We start from the raw sequence: 18,432 nt of genomic DNA on the forward strand, positions 1-18,432 counted from the left end.
ACTATATGCTTCAAATGACCAAAAGTAATGAGAGAGATGGAGCAGAAATAACATTAACTGCAGCTTCCCAAAAACATGCATGGTCACAATCACATACACACCCCCACACCATTATGGTCATCAGTGATCCCATTGTGGGGTGGGCTGCACCTAGAGCATAGCTCAGTAGTACTCGCTGTCATCATGTTAAGTTATTGAACATAGCTCTGTGTATGTGTGTTTTTTACACAAATCTGTATGTATGCTCTAATGAGGGGTGGGAAGGGGGCCAGTCACAGGCTGGAGGGAGACTTGGCTCCATCAGACCTGTTCTCTGGCTGTTTTCGCATGGCTAGAGACACACACTGACAGACACAGGCAGATGCAGGCAGTCCTGCGCATGCACACACACCCTAACCCAGCAGGAAAACAGCCAAGGCCCTTGCCCTTGAACTGTCTCCTTAGATGAGTCTGAAAATGGGAGAGATTGCACCAAATTGAAAGGAAATCTCCTCTCTGTTGAACTGAAGAGCAGCTCAGACCACATGGGGGGATACAATCCGGGGCATTTAACTTTTTTCCTTTTTTTTTTTTTTTTTTTTTTTAAAGTTCAGCTGAGCTACCTCTTTTAGGACCAATGAGAGGAAAAATAAACTAAGACCGAAGATGGAGGGAATCTGGGTTAGCCACACAAGAACCCCCCTGAGAAGAGCCCAAAATGGAGGGATGGATGGAGGGATGGAGACTACTAAGCTGTGATTAAGGAAGAGCTGCTGCTATGTAAGAGTTAAGCTCATAAAGGGAGGGAGATATCATGGGTATAAGAGAGAGAGAGAGAATGCTGGGGGCAGGAGTCTCTTCTCTGAGCAGGGAGCTCAGCATAGACTTGCGGAGGCTGAAAGACAACCTGAGAAAGATAAGTAGGATGAGGAGAGAGCATATGCTAACTGAGAAGATGAAAGATGCAATGAAAAGAGCAAACTACAGCCAAATAAATAGTGAGCGAAAGATATACCGAAAAAAAGGAGAACAGGGCATGTTTATGTGTGACTAAGCAGTAGGGTCGAAGATGAAAAAGAGGCACAGGAAGGAGAAGAGAGGACATCCATCCCTCTCTCTGCCCCCATGTGTGCAGGGCACGACTGAGGGCAGACGACATGAGTTAGCAAACACACACTTGTGAGTGGATTTATGTTTGTGTATGTGTGTCATGCAGCTATGGGGTATGAAAGAGTGGGGGACCTGCCGTGCAGCAGGTGTTGACCATTTCACGCTTGTCTGGTCCCCTTAGCCCAGTTTGTCTACACAGATTCACATTTGCCTCTGCTGGTCTGAATCACGCCCAATCTGGAGTCTTTGCACAGCTTTCTTACTTTTTATTTTGAGCATAATCCTTTCCATCCTTTGCAACAATGCTTACTGTTTTTGCACCTTCCTCCCATCATTACTCAGATTTTCACAAAACTCCCTCACTCTGACATTTGCTAGTTGCCTTAGTCACCTCTTAACTGTTGGCATATTTAGCTTGTATCTTATCCTCTTCCTTCTTCTGCAAATGAGTAAGATTGGAGTAGGATGGAAGGAGGAGGTGGCTGGCAGTGAGAGAACAAGACAAGATGGGGGAGGAAACTGTGGGAAGTTCAACACGAGAGGAAACAAAAGAGACCCAAAAGAAAATTATTGTGACGGAGAAAAAAAAAAAGGAGAAAGTGGAATGAAAAATGAGGGAGGAGTGGAAATGTAGGATAAAAGACAGAGCAGGAGAGGAATGGATGGTGGAGTGAGAAGAGAAGCAGTGGGGAGCTGAAGCAGCAAAGGGTGACTGATCCGCTCTGAGAGGCTTGGAGAGTGACAGAAACACACGCTATGCTGAGAGATAGTGGAGGCCAATGGCTGTGGAGATAGGATTCAGTGGCACAAGATTCCCATGGGAGTTTTAAATGCTGTCAGCATCACTCTCTCCCTCCATCCCTCATGCCTTTACTCTCTCCTTCACCGACTAAAGATTGCATGCTGGCACCGATTTATCCTGGTGCACACTCCCTGGCTTTGTATTCTAAAAGCAGCAGTTCCATCTTGCTCCCTGGATCTTTGCATCTTCCGATCTTGTTGCTTGTAAAACACAGTAGGAGACTGTGATACCCTTTGTGCTAGAAAGGCCAGTTATACTACAACTGTATGCAGCAGTACAGAGTGGCCCCAGAGGAGTCATGACGCATGCTGTGGCACCATAAGGAGCCAAGAGACTTGAAGAAAGATGGGAGGGATGAAAGAGAAATGAAACAAAAAAAAACTATAGGGAGAGAATGAGCAAAAGGACAGAGAAAAAAAATGAGGGCATGAAAAGGTGGGGTAACATGATGTAGGTAATGGAGAAATAGACCCCCCCCCCCCCCCAATTAAGGACAAGGTTTACCCCCATGTCAGCAGAAAATATCTTCAGGTTAAGTGCAAGCATGTGACAGAAGAGTGGAAGGAGATGCATTTTGTATGAAGTGAAATGCTGGCTTGAACCCTGCTGAAAGGTACAGCTAAACTCTTGAGGAATATAGGGAGGTTGTGCAGCATGGCCTGTTTTTCAGTCAAACTGGCCCTATTCTGTATGACTCTAACCCAAAGCCTTATTTTCCATAACTATCCACCACACATATGCACACACCTGAAAAAGATACATGCATTACACAAATACAATGTATATGAGTGAAAGTCTCATTTCAGCCTCACCCAAAACATTCAAATCCCCTTTATTTCAAAGTCAAGAATGTATCTCATTTAGGGCTACAGCCTAACATTCAAAAGTCTCACTCTTTAAAAACACTGGTCATTTGACTTGCCAAGTCCCTCCTGTCATTACTCATGGTCAAACGTGCTGCTGAGGAGCTGCTCAATCCGATCTATGATCAAGTCTTCAGGTGAGAAAACTACTTTCTCTTAAAAATAAACCAAAAATGGAAGACACACAAAAATATCTTTGAAAAGATGCACAAGATTGTAGAATCATTCGATAAAACAGTTTATAAATAGCATGCAATGAAATGTGAATAAGTGGCATGCACTCTCAACAGCAAACACAGAAAGAGACATGTACAGCAGAAGTAGAAAATTCAAAAGTACTTGACAGCACAAACACCCCAACTCAGAAATTCACACACACCAAGGACAGAGCAGCTGGACCCTCTAGCCCTATACTGCACACTCAAGACAGTTGTCGGCATGGAGAATGCATATGTATCTGTGTGTTTGTGTGTGAATGCACGTAAAGGCAAGGTGTATCCCTGAGGAAGCCATAAAATCAACAACAAGAAATGTGTGACTTGTGTGATAAAAGAGCAGTTGGTTCCAGTTAACCAGTTCCCAGGATATAATGTTTTCATATGGAAAGTTAAGATGATCAGCTAATTTTAAATGTGAATTTCATGCTTTATTGATGTATTTACAATCTGTAATTTATCAGCTCATATGGAAATGAAGAAATCACAGTATGTACTGGCTAAATCTATTTCGAGAACCAAATGAGTGGACATGTGACACCAACTTCTTGTATTATAGGGAAGTGCATAAATATGGCCTTTTCATCAACTAAGTGATAAACTGAATGCATGTTGTACTTGTATGTCAAATCTAGATTTAAAATCTTTTCTCACCTGCATTTCAAGGGACATATACACTTGAGTATTTATAAACTAAAGGGTGTGCACTTGTGTCATCCAGCTCACCTCGTATCATTGCTGTGACCTGACTCTTTCCCGTCCCGATGCGATTATTGACCTCACAGACAAAAGTGGTGTTAATGGTCTCATCTACCTTCAGCACCTTCAGCTCATTGCCGTTGATCTGCACATTGTCTGGCATCTCTCCTGACATGCTGCAGGGACATGAATGTGAGAAAAGAGAAGTGAGAGGACCCAGAATGAAAAAAATGACAACTTTCTGCACAATGAGATGAGCATTTATAGAATTGTGCTGCATCGTGCAGTGTCATCAGATTTCACTAATCTTGATCGCCAGTGCAAAACCAGTTGGTTTCCCACCCTCCCTTAAAAAGCAAGCAATTGTTACACAGTGCTGAAAAATGCAACAGGGACAAAGGGAAAATTGCAACTGCTAAATCCATACCTAAAATCTCATCTTTCCCTTTTTAGTGTGTCAGTTGTGTTCATAATACAGAAAAAGGGAGAGAGGCAGTCATACTGTGTTTCTCATTATAAAAGGGTTAAATCTTGTCACAGAGTCCATTATGAGAAATTATACAGCTATCTCCATAATCAAGAGCACACAGCTCTGCAGCAGCAATAATAAAAGCGCTGATTACAGCTCTGTGAGGATTGTGGACTTGCGAGTGGATGGAGAGGAAGGAAAATGTGAGAAATCAAAGCATGGTGCTGCAAAAGACAAGACAACAAGGTTTCTATAAAGTCCTGATACTCACGTTTTCCAGTTGATGGTGGTGGGAATGGGGTTGGCTTTAGCCTCACAGATGAGAATCACATTTGTACGACCCAAATACCAGTTATGGTCATACCCCTTTATTTCCACCACAGGGGCATCTGGGGGAGGACACGTGAATGGCAGGAGTGAGGGTTGGGGTGGCGTTTTGGGGGCGACACAGAAAAAAGTTCAATTAATAACTCCAAGATTTGGAATTGACAAAGCCTATCACATTACAGTGTGAACATTAAAAGAAGTTATGAGAGGATAGGGTGGGGTGTGTATGTGTGTGTTGTCTTACACTGAATGGCTAGTTTTAATGGTATGCTTTCTGGTTTGACTTGGGTCCTGTGCTCCACCACGCAGCTGATGTCTTTCCCGTTGTCCTCTGGTGAGGGAACCAGGTTGTACTCGCTGCTCACCGTCACAGTGTTGCTAGCCCCAGCTGTAGTGGATGTTGTTGCGTTGCCCTTGGCTGTGGTCACCCAGGAGATCTTTGCAGCAGGGCGACCATCTACAGACTCACAGCGAGCCACCACAACAGGCTGAGTGCCAGTGTTCACTGTTACGATGGAGGCGGAGTTCTGAGGCTTGGCTGATGGATACATCGTTGAAATGATGAAGGAGTGGAGGATGCAGACAGAGAGAAAGTAATTAAAGGATGTAGAGATAGATAAAATGAAAAGACAACTAAGTCGCCAGCATAGAAAGTAAACATTCTGTACCACCCCCACCCCTCTCTGTCCACTCAATCTCTTCCCTTTTCAAAGCCTTCATTGACTAACAATTAGAAGCTCTGGTGCAAAACACTCAAAACCTAAATCTTCCTTCATTTCACCCCTCTTCTTTAATCTATACCCATCACCCACCATTGATCAACTATTTCCCTGACTGGTCCAGTGAATTTCCATACACAATTTCTAAATCACTACATAAACTTAGTCAGTCAAACCCCCCTACTCTTCTCACTACTCATTTGCCCTCCCTGATACTACTGTAGGATCAGAGGAGAGCAGGCAAGACAGGAGCTGACAGCAGGCATGACAAGCAGCCAGATCAATACCCTGCCTGAGGGAAGGCAGGGGGTAATGATAAGATGGAGAGAGATGAGAGGAGCAGAGGCACTGTTGCAGGGCCAAGGTTAGACCCTTGGTTCCCTTACATTAACAAGAATACAATTGGTCTGATGATACCATTTATAATCGCAATTAGATCGAGCTATAAAATGCTTTTAACCTGAATGTTACCTCTGACAAAAGAGCGCACTAGAGGGTAACCCAACAGGGAGGTAACATTAATACATAAAGTCTGCAAGGTAACTATGCATTTTCATACAACTAGATGAGTGATAAAGGAAAAACCCCCATAGAACAGCTTGTGCCTTGGCACAGATTCAGTGAGTCTGTGGAAACTTGGAAGGAGAGATAATTACTGAACACAGAACAAGACTTTTGTCTAGAAAAGGTAATTTAAACTTATAAACACAGCTGGCCAATTTCTCTGAGACTTTCTTCTCATAAAACCCATTGATGGCATATGAAATACTGAAAATCTCAAACTACAGATCTTTAATAAGTTAGAGTTGTCCTAAACTTGAGTCCCCTGCACCTGATTAAAAAAAATTCTAAAAGAAATTACAGCAGTATTTTCTTTTTTTTTTTTTTTTTCAAAAAATTTGACAATTAACATTTCAAGCTCATTATGTTGACACAGATTAACACTCTGTGGTTGTTACCACCACCTCACAGAAAGCCAGTCACTGGGTCAAGCCTTGGCTAGGGTGGGCTTGGAACAGTGGCCTTTCTGTGTGGAGTTGCATGTTTCCCCCATGTATGCGTGGGTTCTCTCCGGGTACTCCGGCTTCCACCCACCATCCAAAGACATGCATGTTAGGTTAATTGGTCACTCTCAATTCTCCCTAGCAGTGGGTATAAGTGTAAGTGCTTGTTTGTCTCTCTGTATTGGCCCTGCGATGGACTGGTGACCTGTCCAGAGTGTACCCTGCCTCTTGCTTGCCAATTGCTGGGATAGGCTCCAGCTTCCCCACGACCCGGAATTGGATTAAGTTGTATAGAAAATGAATGAATGAATAAATAATTAAACCCCCAAAACCTAATCTATGTTGTGCAAATATATATTTTCACAAAAATTTCTACCATGAAAATAATTTAATAGCTTCCAATGGTAAATGGTAAATGGTCCGTATTTATATAGCGCTTTACTGTACCTGGAATGATACCCAAAGCGCTTTACATTATACATCACATTCACCCATTCACACACACATTCACACACTGATGGCGGAAGCTGCCATGCTCGACCACGACCCATCAGGAGCAATTAGGGGTTCGGTGTCTTGCCCAAGGACACCTCGACATGAACCCGACTTGGCCGAGGATCGGACCGGCAACCCTCGGGTTACGAGACGACCGCTCTACCTTGCTGAGCCACGCCGCCCCTATGACTTAATTGTACACTGTTGACTCATTTAATATGACCTAATCAATGTGCATGCAATTGGTGCTTGTTAGTAAATACATGTAACAACAGTTGTAAAGCCACTCACTCTGATGGGTAAAACAGCTGTTATGTAGCCTAAAGCTTACTTTGTCATTTTCTGCATCTTTTGTTTGATTTAGCTTGACTTGGATGACTTGTTCAAAACAACAAAAATAGGTCTCTGACTTTACCATTAAATCCTTGCAGTTGTAACATTTTTTCATTATCTTCAAGACATCAGGTAAACTGGAATTTCCCTACTAAAACCATGACGTCATCCATTGTTTGTCATGGCACAGTGTTGTCTATAACATCTATGTGATTAAGGTACTGTCATAAAAGAACAGGCTAAACTTTTGGTTTCACTCTGAAGTCTGACAGTTCTACCTGCTACCTGTTAAAACAACTTTAAAGTAAAAGTCAAACTGGAACTATTCTACTGTATTTTACTTGTACAAACTTGATCTTGAACAGCATGTGTTATCAGTGAATCTATTTTCTGTCTGAAATCCAGTTCCAAATCTTACAAAATTGCTCACCTGCTGGCTGGCAGTGAAGTAACCATTACCTGTTTTTGACGAACTTGAACTAGGCACCATTTCAGACTGGTTGGCAGTCATTTCAGTTCTGAGTCTTTTTGTTTTACTAGACTTCTAGAAGTACTGTTTTTCTTTTTCTCAGTCTAGGATACAATTTCATTATGTCATTGTATATGTCTGTTCTAACAACAATTTTGTTTGAAGTTCTTTCCGTCTGCTGCTGCATTTATACCAATGGGGATATAAGAACAACGGCTATGTGTACATGGACATCAATGTCCAACTACTGACATCGACATAAGACAACAAGTTTACATGAGTTGCAGATAAGATATTCTACTCAAAGTTCCCATTCTATCCAAAGTTTACATCATACATAGTTAAAGTAATGACCCACATTACATCATTTTACTTAATAATGTTTGCACTCACCCATAAACTTAATTATGCTCAATATCCCCTAAAACATGAAGCTTTAGTCTACTCTGGTTTGTACCCCTGAAAACTACAATAGCCACATAGCTCATTTAGATTGTTACTTAGTCTAAATATGACCTTATTGTGGTTAAGATAATTAGAAAACGTTGTTAACAGAGCCAGTTTAGTTAATTTTATAATATTGCTGTCCATGTGATTGTAGCCATTAAAAGCAGAATAACACAAACAATTACCTAATTGGCTTTGTACTGCTGTTTTTATTTCCAGTATAAAGTGATGCTTAATCCTATTTGTTCTTAATGGATTAAACAGACTTTATCCAATTTTTTATTTTTAACAAATAGTCTAGCTTTACTTGATCTAGTCTGTTCTTAAAGTCCTGTCCCCAGCCTCTGACATAAGCAATTCTCAGTTATAGACTGGGAGAGTTTAGTGGCCAGTCTTTCTGGCTGAGAAGCAGCTCTATAGCTGTTGAATCACAAAGACTGACTCAAGATTAAACGCTGAAAAAGCCTTGATTCAAAAGGGATGACTTAGCCAAAAATCAGTCAACATAATTTTTATGCTCCAAACATTTCTGCGTGCTTTAAGGAAGCTACAGCTTTATTACAATTTAATAACCGATGTTTATAATGCAGTAGATTAAGTTAGTGACCTACCCAACATGACCAGCTGAGTAATTCCCTGCTCGTTGCCATCGGGGTAGGTTGCATATTCACAGACGTACTTCCCCTCATCAGTCATTGTAACGCCACTTATCTGGATAGAAGGGTTGGACAGGGTTGGTGGACTGGGTGCAAATGTGACCCTTCCCTTCACCGGTGACTCTGGGTAGTTGGGGTCAAAGTTGGGGTGAAAAACGGCTATGTTGATCCTTTCTCCATCCTTTGGCTCATAGATCCACGTGATCTGTAATGGAGCACGCACAGGGTCAGCGGTCAGGAGGGGTACGATGACAAAGAAAAACAACAGGCCTCATTTATCATGGCATTGATAAGCAACACAGAGGAGCATTTTAAAATATCCACGTTTTAATGTAAACTCCCCGGGGCCATGCACACAGCATCACAATCAAGGAAGTGGAGCAGGTATGAATATGGATGCAAGTATATCCAGGAGCGGTACTCTCTACACTGTTCATAGAGGAAACAACAGAACTGTGCACTTCCACTTCATTGAAATGCAACTAAAAGTGCACCCATTACCATTTTCAATCCCCTGAAGCAAAATGATGCTCAGTATTGTTTGTTTGGAGTTATAAACATTAAGCCTAAATGTGGTAAAAACCTATTGCCAGCCTTAGGATTATTTGTGTGGGCTTCGAGCTGTTAGATTACGGTTTAATTTGCCAAATAAACAAGGCATATGGAACTGAATCACAGTTCTTATAGTTGCTGTGAATTGCTATTCACCACCTGGATAACTAAATTTGCAAACCTTCAGAATCAAGTCAAGGTAAATAAATACTTTAATTCTCAGAAAAGCATCAAAACTGTGCATTACAATAATGGCGACACCTGCTCGCTTTAACTGTGAAGTAAACTATAATCCTGAGCAATTTCCACAAATTGTATTGTGTCAGCAGAGTGAGCTGCAATTTCAGAATAAAAAAGACATTTTTATGAGAATTTCATCCCACAAACTCAGTTTAGAGTTGATCCAAGTGTGTTAGTGAAAAGAGAATGAAATTCTGACAGAGGAAAAAGAAAGACAATTGCATCTTGGCCTTTTGTGTATCTGACCATTGTGAGCTGCACCCCTGTGGCATCCGAGAAGGCACAGCGCAGGTTGACTGTCTGGCCAGGATACGACAACACCTCTGGCTCTACCTTCACCCTCTGACCCGATGTTCCTGCAGGAAACAAGGAGGATAAAGAAAACATTAGCTGCAGTCATTTCCTACACTGGTGGAGGAAGCAGAGAAAGGGAGCACATTTTGGTGGAAAGCCTCTTGATGATAAATGAGCAAGTGTCTGGTACAACAGAGGACAGTATTAGTGAACCCAGGCAAGTAGGCCAAGAGTCTGGTGTCTCTCCACGACTGTGCCCGTGTGGATAGAGTGGCTGAAATAAAAAAATAAAAAAAAAAAAGATGGGGGGATTTTGGGAGAAAAAAAAGAAAAAAAGAAAAAAAAGGATGAAAACCAGTTCTCTTTTGCACATAGGTCATAAATCATCAGGATGGGTTTTGCTTTGCAGTAGTTTGCCATTTGCTTTGCCGACACATTCCTGTGTAACAACAGAGTTAAAATAAATATGCCTTATTTGGTGTGTCGTGTCAGTGGGTGTGTGAAAGACTGAAGGAGCTTTACGACGACAATCTGTTCCTGTGTGTGTGTGTGTGTGTGTGTGTGTGTGTGTGTGTGTGTGTGTGTGTGTGTGTGTGTGTGTGTAATCCACGTCTGTGAAAATGTAATTACTTGTATGAATAAGCACACATTAGTGTATGTCAGCAGGATGGCACCTGTTTTAAGTAAGAATGGATTACCTACAGGTTCAGAACTTCAAAAAGTCTGGGGAATGAATGCAAAAAGCTACACTAACAACCGCCCCAGTGAAACACAATTTCCCCTAAAGAAAAGGTACTTACAAAACTAGTTCTACCAGTGTGTGTTAATATGAACTGGAGGGCTGAGGAACACACACAAACACACACACACACACACAGAGGCCGACCCAAACACACGAAACCCATAGGCTAGGAGATAAAGGGCAGAGCTGTCTTTCCTCTTGACGAGTAATAAACTCCACACCTTCTCATCTCTGGGGAGATCTGAGATATCAATACAGGGAAAGAAAGAGGGAAGAATGGGTGAAAGACTTAGTGGGAAAATGGAAGAAAACAAGACTTTCCTAGAATAACATCAGCTCTCTCTGGGCCAGCCCAATTTACAACCACAAAACAACCCCCTTGTAGCCACAGAAGAACCTCTGGACAACCACTAAGCAGCCCGTGAGAGCAGCATTGAGCCGATTTGGGCTGGAAAGCACAACTTTTTCCTTTTTTTTTCCCCCTCTTTTTGGACACTTTAGAACATACATGCATGTCATGAGGGGGTTTAGTGTAGAGGCTTGTAATCTTTCAACTGTCTGGAGCATTTAGCAAGGATCAAGCTGCGACCTGCTGTCAATCTACCTGAACTGGTCTGACTAACTGCAGATTAGCTTTGGGAATGGGAGCTGTGCTCTGGTTCCTAATGATGTAACTGGAGAGGGGAAAATGGAATGAAAAGTTATTGAAACCCCTTGATTACAAGGCTTGATTATGGCACATGAACGTAGTTTGCTCGACATGTCAGAGGTCATTATACTACATCATGTTCCTCTTATATACACAAATGCAAATCAGGGCGCACATACACAAGCATGCCCTGTATCCACATAACATTGTGAGGGCAGAGCTGAGGCAGATCTGTTGTCTGTCATTTGAAGGCAATAATAAGAGAGCCAACACAGGTCAGCTCCTGTTGGAGCTCAGATGAGAGGCAAGGTGGCCTTATGCGACTCTATCCAGCCTCCAGGGAAATGAATATTATACACAGAACAAACACAGCATCATCCTTTTCGACACTCCCAAAATCCCAACCCTGAAGATTCAGGGAAAGTATTGTTAAAACAGCAGACACCAGGTGTGTGCATGAGAGTGCGTGCACGAATATAAACACAGACTTTTTTTGGAAATATTGAGGCTGAAATTGAAAAAGTTAATGTCCGTATAAATATTTAGAGCACTGGTCACATTAAACAGAAGGCACAAGCAGACAGAAACTAAGGGAATTGGAGAATAAAAGGTAATTCAAGGGTAAGAGTGAGAGGGAAAGCAAAGGGAGAGACGGTAGGGAGAATGAGAGAGATGGAGGGGCAGAGAGTGAGAACAGAAGCCTTGTGTCACTGCTGCTCTACTTTACAGTAACTCTGCAGCCTGTAGGTGATGTACAAAAACATAAAAACCGACACGATCGAACAAATGCATACACACACACACACACACACAGAAACTAACACTCAACATCCTCAAGTGCCAAGATGTCAGCAACCTAAGTACTGTCACCTATCATTATGTCTTTAACACCCACATGATGTACATGCATACACACACACACAAACATTATGCTGGTGGTGCTGTGACAGCTTTGCCATATTAACATAGTCCTCTCTGATCTCCTGCCTGGTCACGGTGACATTTCCATATTTCCCACCATTCATCTGTGAAGAAGAAAATGAATCGGAAGGGAAGTGTGCTGGAAAGATGGAGGGATGAAATGATGAGACATGAGACAGCCCGGGAATGCCAAAGTGATGGAGGACAAGAGCCTAGGAAAGGGATAAAGTGCAAGGAAAGTAGGGATGAAAGGGTGTGAAAAGAGCGCTGTGCCAGGAATAGAGAATGAAAGGGAGAGCGAAAAGAGAATGTGTTGAAAGGAGGAGGAGGAGGGCATAAGCCAAGGTTAATAGGAGACAGTCAAGGGACAAAAGATGCAAGTAGGAGAGAAAGAAAAAGATGAGTGGAAAGAGATGCAAGGGGGCAACTAAAAATGGAGAGTTGGTGGTGGGGGTGGTACAGGTGGAAAGAAACAGAGCGAGGAGAAGCAGATGAGGGGAGAAGAGCAGCAGTGAGGGGCAGGGTAGACTCCATACCTGACCTTGTGAAAATCACAGTACGTGTGAATAGAGAGAGAAAAATAGAAAAAAAAAAAAAAAACACAAAAACTGTTCGAATGAGCCAGGGGAAATAAGTTAAAAAAAAAAAAAAAAAAAAAAAAGTCAAATCCTAATTTTTTCTGCAACCCATTTGAGCCAGCCATGGCTTATAAAACCAACACGCTTATCAGTCTGTGTCCGCCTGCCTCGCTGCTTGCCTGGCTGACTCCGACGCCTAATAGCATTCATGTCCTCTGCCTGATCCCCTCTATGTCAGAGAAAAGCACAACATCAAGGGGACCGGGAGCTCAGGCCATCAACTAAAATATCTTATGGCCTTCAGAGCTCAGTGACTCTGCCATTTCATAAAACCAGTGGTTATACACTGTCAGGTGGGCTACAATGAAGCTTCCTGACTCTCCATGATCTTGAAGATTGCTTCCTGAACACCCATTGTGTGTGAGACTGTGTGCAAAACAGTGCAAGAGAAAGAATGTGGGTGTTTTTTTTCCTCTGACCTGTAAGCACAACTGTCTCAGTAAACATTCTGGGCTTTCACTGTTTTCTTAGGTCTGTGCAAATTTGTCCATTTCCATTATTTTTTTATGTTGTTACGCTCACCCTCTTTTCTCCTGAAAAATATGTCTTTGATGCAAGAAGTATGGAGTGCAGAAAAGAGATAATCATACTCTGTTACAGGAAGCTATGATTTCAAGCAAACCTCAAAAAATTCAGGGCTTGCCAAGTTTTACAACAAGTATTAAGATAAAAAAAATACCACAAATCTACATCAAGGCTAAATATTAAAGTTTAACATTAACATGCACACTCAGTAGGCTCAAGGCATACTTGAACTTCCAGCATACAGTGACCCAAGCAATTAAAGAAAAAAAAAAAAATCATGAAGAATGATCATTTTGCTATTTCAGCGTTATAGTCTGGGTTATATTCTCTGCACAACAGCATGTGTGCCACTGCACTGGCCTTGAATACAAGTAGTTTCTGAATGTAAGCACTGCCAAATAGGGAGCTTTTAGAAGGTCCCAATGTGCAATTTTGTGTTTGTTGAGACACTGGCATAAAAAAAACCCAGATTCAACTCCAAGATTATTATTGAACTTGTATTTTTGTGCTGTGCAGCTTAAATTGTTCTGAGACAGTTGCACATTTTCAAGTTGTTTGGATTCTTTATACTGAATAGTGCAGCTGAGATAAAGCTGGACTGCTTCAAAGACTTAAATCAATCCAAGACCATTTCATTTTTTTTTTCAGTCTGAATGAAAATATGACTGAGATAATTTTGGAAGATTTTGTGATAACCCTGATGGTAGTCTCTGCCCTTTCCTCTCCTATAGCTGTTCTTCTTTTGCAAAACTTCTCTGTTATAGTCTCAAACTCTATTGTTTCCAGCCTAAGTTAAAGCCATCTTGCTCTCTTGCTTAGATCATAATGTATGTAGTTGGGAAACAGCACTTGAGTTTAAGGATGAATTTTAAGATTTTATTGTATTTAAGTATTTAAATAGGATTCACTTCCATTCATCAAACCAATCAAGAGCATTCTCTTTGATCAACTAGGTGCTTTTTAATGCCCCATACTACAGGGTTGCACAACATCGAGAAAATGCATCATTACTGCAACGTTGCAAAGAAAATTACAGGGTTGTAAATATGTTTTAACATAACAGGAAAAGCATTAGTCTGTTAATGAGGGCAGCATTCCACTTTTCCTTTCTGCATGTTCTATAACTAACTAGCATACACAAGTGTAGATGTGGAACATAGCCTTTATTAATACACCTGAGAGACCACTATGCATTGACGTATTTGTTTATAAACAGTAGCCGTTTGGACACATCTACCTATTTGTTTTGAATTTCAATTGATTTGCATAGCTCTATTCCAATATTTGGCTTTTTATTTATGTTACCCCATGCACCAAAACAGAGACTTAAGGCCCATTTATGTTCCCTTACATACATAAATAGCAACGTCTGTGTCAAACGTCATACACTGCCGTCCTCATATTTCCATGCATGTTTTGAGTTGACATGGTTGTTAAGTCAATTCCTCCACTAGCAAGCAGTGCTAAGTTCAGAGTTCACTCCTGTGAGCCGACATCAGTTTCAGATACCATTTGCCACCAAAAATTCATCGCTATAAAGTTGCTTACAACCGCCCAACACGCCCTAAACATTAACATATGGTCTTTCTTTAAAAGCTTGCACAATTTCTACATTTGTTGTGCTCGTCTTCATTCTTTTTTTTTCTTTTTTTTCCTTCCTGGTTCTCTTTTTCTTCTCTGGTTTGTTTCTTTCGCTGGTCGCATGTCAGGTACTCTGCTCAGCACTGCGCCCATCGCTCCATTTTCTGCGTCAAGCGACAGATGGTAAATGGTCCGTATTTATATAGCGCTTTACTGTACCTGGGATGATACCCAAAGCGCTTTACATCATACATCACATTCACCCATTCACACGGCGGAAGCTGCCATGCAAGGCGCTCAACCACGACCCATCAGGAGCATTTAGGGGTTCGGTGTCTTGCCCAAGGACACCTCGACATGAACTCGACTTGGCCAAGGATCAAACTGGCAACCCATGGGTTACAAGACGACCGCTCTACCTTGCTGAGCCATGCCGCCCCAGATACAGTAGTAGCGGTTTAAAAGTTCCCATCCAAGCTGAAAGCCAGCCGAATACCTGCCGGCTTCCAGCCCAGTTCCATTCCAGTTCCAGCCAGCTGCCTTCCAACTTCCAGCCGCCAGAGAGGCCCCCTCCTTCTCCTGGGAGTGTCGATGTTTTAATCAAACTCCACCCATTCCTTGTAATATAGGGTAGACCCAGAAGATGGCGCTTCTCTCACAGACTTCTCATCGCCCGTAGTCTGTCAGATTTTATCTGAATTTACACTGACCGGCAGAGGCGCCACTCAAAGCACCTCTGATGGCCAGTCACAATTCATAAAAATGCATAAAACTTAATACATAATCATCGTTTGACGTGGAATGTGAAATTGTAACATGCTTGTGCGCTGCCAATTGTTTTATTCAGAAATGAATGCTAGTAGGTTAATAAAACCTTTCAAATACTGGATCACAGCCCCTAGCTCTATTCTCAATAGGATGTATTTATCATACTGATTAATCTTTTAATATTAGCATTATTAACATAGACAAATCAGATTTGGATCAAGCAACACAGAATCTGTTTGAGGTAGCTAGGAAGGGTTATTTTATTCTCATATTATTTATTTCACCTCCATAAGAAGACAGGGCGACAGATAAAAGCCCCACGCAGGATCGGAGATAATTTCTTCCACTTCAATGTGTCTAATCGCGGGGGGACATCCAACACTCGCTGTGCTGCGACTTCCTGCTCGCCGGGAATCCCGATTACGTCACCCCTCCAGGTGGGCTATTCCCCGACACGCTCTGATTACCATTCCAAAAGGTACTGTATGCAGCCCCCAACTTGAACATGCGCCTTCTTCAACATTCGCACTTGCTCCAGAAAATTACCATCTCTTAGGCTCCTCCACCACCACTTTGACTGTGGATTGATATGTAAATGAGCCGCAATGAGGCAGCTGAACAAGTGACCCAGTTTTGTGATTGTTGCACATTGGGTAAGAGTGGTCAAACGAGTCCAGTTTGTGTTGTCATGCTACCAGAAATTCAGTAGGCTAGTTGGTCCTAATGCAGTGAATTTCCATGTTAATGTTGCCAAATTCAATAGCATAGCAAGAGATGAAAAAAGAAACGATATTTCTTCAACATGTTAACCAAAATATTTACCTCTTAAAGCATAAACCAAGTATTTACAACAAGCAGTGTGCTTTTTAACGTTAACGTGTGCCATAGCCTACTGCACCGCTGTTCCTCCTTCCAAGTCTTCTTTTTTATTATATTGTTGTTTTATCATCTGAATATACTACAACAACACAGAGAAAATATATGAAAGTTTATTTTACGCTGGTATTTGCGCAGCAGAGTTTTCTGCCGCCGGATTTGTAGTCCAGGAACGGAGAACACAGCTGCTGCCAGGAAAGGTGGATTACATTTTGTTAAAGCACAGCAATCTCCGAGTAGCCTATTATAAATACCCTCTCAGTGGCAAAATAAAACACACTGGTCTGGTTTAGTCTTCACTCTGAAATGGTTCAGTCAGAGGAATATAAAGCTGTTTTAAAAATGTTGAGCAAGCTTAAAATAAACATTCATAGGCTATCTATGTGTTTTAGATTAACACAATGATAAAACAACAATAGGCTATAATAATGGAAAAGAAGCGGTGCAGCATGGCAATGATGCGTTAATGGCTCGGGTCGCGGGTTAAACATCAGTCTGGTTCGGATTTAAATGGAATAAATACATTGGTGACGAGTCGGGTTCGGGAGTCATTCTAACGGGTTAGAGCAGGTATGCGTAGCAAAACGGAACCGTGCAGGACTCTGCTCTAAGCAGTTCAGACTTGGTTGACCTGGAACCATTTGACAATAAAATCTGGAGCCATCCTGCAACGCGCTCGCTTAGGCGTCCAGTTAAACCGTGTTTATTCAACCAGTCCCTACTTCATTGCATTCATTCTTTCCTCATAGCCTACGTGCACATTTTTTTCAAGATTGTTTATGTCAGTTTTGTTTTGGAAAATGAAAAAGGAGTCTTTGCGCAGAACTTATAACATTATTCTAATCTTGCCACTTGCCTATTTTATTATTGTGTATTTTTGTAATAACATGTAAATTCACTGCATAGGAACCAACTAGTCTACTGAATTTTGTGTGACAACACTAACAGAACTGTTTTGACAATGCAACAATTACAAAACTGCGGCTCATTTACTTATCAATCCATAGTCAAAGTGGTGGTGGAGGAGCCTTGGAGATGGTAATTTTATGGAGCAAGTGCGAATGTTGAGGAATTTAGCCTTTGTTCAAGTTGTGGGCTGCATATATGCAGCCCACAACTTGGTATACCTTTCAGAATGATAATAAACAGAACAAGACACACCAAACCAGGAGCTAAGACCACGAAGTTCAGCATCATGCTTATCTATCTTTGGCGTTTTTACACCAACATTTTTATACACTGGATAATGATAATAATTATCGATTAAAGTCACGGATAAAACTGCTGTTGTTAAAACACACCCATCTCTTACAAAATCTAAAATGTAAAACAAAAAAAACAACAAACAAAAAATCTGGATCACTGTAGAAATATCTTTATTCATTGCTGATCATCTGGCCATTGAAGCGTTTTTATTTGGAATTGGGAACAAATATTTTCCACCCTGTTATATTCTGTTCCACTCTGTTATGTTCCATTCCACCCTGTTAGTAAGGTGTTTTTTAATTTTTTTTTTTTACTAAAAACATTGAGGACTGTGAACCTTGTTGCACCATATTAGGAAGTGAGGAACATTAAATTGATTTTGCTTTTCTGTTCCCAGGTCAAAAGGAATGTAATTATCTCTCATTTGAAATACTTGATTATGCTTTCCTTCTTGCCTTTGTGGAAACAGAAACGTGATAATCTCTCACTTGAAAGCAAGCTGGGCGTACAATAGTGTGATGACGATGAAAACTCACATGACCAATGCTCAATAAAGGGTACATGAAAATGTGAGAAATGGTCAAAAGCACAAATACCGTTTGTGGTGAGTGAAACTATACAGCACAGTCCACAAGGCTCTTTTCAAGCACACTCCTCCCCCCAAGGAGTATGCTTGAACAGCTAACGGCAGGTAATGGCTGTGTTTACAAATGTAAAGGTGCTAATTGTTGGCCATTGAATTGTTAATTTCAAACCGGGCAGCCTTTTGGTTGTACTCTGGGCATGGTAGAGGGATAAGAAATCTCTGGGTTTTCTAGTGTTAAACACTGGAAGCGTCGCCAGCGGTCTTTTG

At 41.5% G+C, this 18,432-nt stretch overlaps 1 protein-coding gene across 2 annotated transcripts in view; it reads right to left on the reverse strand.

Annotated features, from left to right (window-relative positions):
- Window positions 1-18,432, reverse strand: part of si:ch73-22o12.1 (poliovirus receptor) — an 86,371-nt gene that overhangs the window by 41,578 nt on the left and 26,361 nt on the right. For both annotated transcript variants that reach the window (XM_041986800.1, XM_041986799.1), the window contains exons 2-6: window positions 9,626-9,735; window positions 8,543-8,792; window positions 4,709-5,002; window positions 4,409-4,526; window positions 3,696-3,844 (exon numbers count right to left, since the gene is read on the reverse strand). In XM_041986800.1, coding sequence (XP_041842734.1) covers window positions 3,696-3,844; window positions 4,409-4,526; window positions 4,709-5,002; window positions 8,543-8,792; window positions 9,626-9,735 — 921 coding nt within the window. The remainder of the gene's footprint in view (window positions 1-3,695; window positions 3,845-4,408; window positions 4,527-4,708; window positions 5,003-8,542; window positions 8,793-9,625; window positions 9,736-18,432) is intronic.

This window comes from Melanotaenia boesemani, chromosome 6 (genome assembly GCF_017639745.1).
Source record: "Melanotaenia boesemani isolate fMelBoe1 chromosome 6, fMelBoe1.pri, whole genome shotgun sequence".
In the NCBI taxonomy this organism is placed as follows: Eukaryota; Metazoa; Chordata; class Actinopteri; order Atheriniformes; family Melanotaeniidae; genus Melanotaenia; species Melanotaenia boesemani.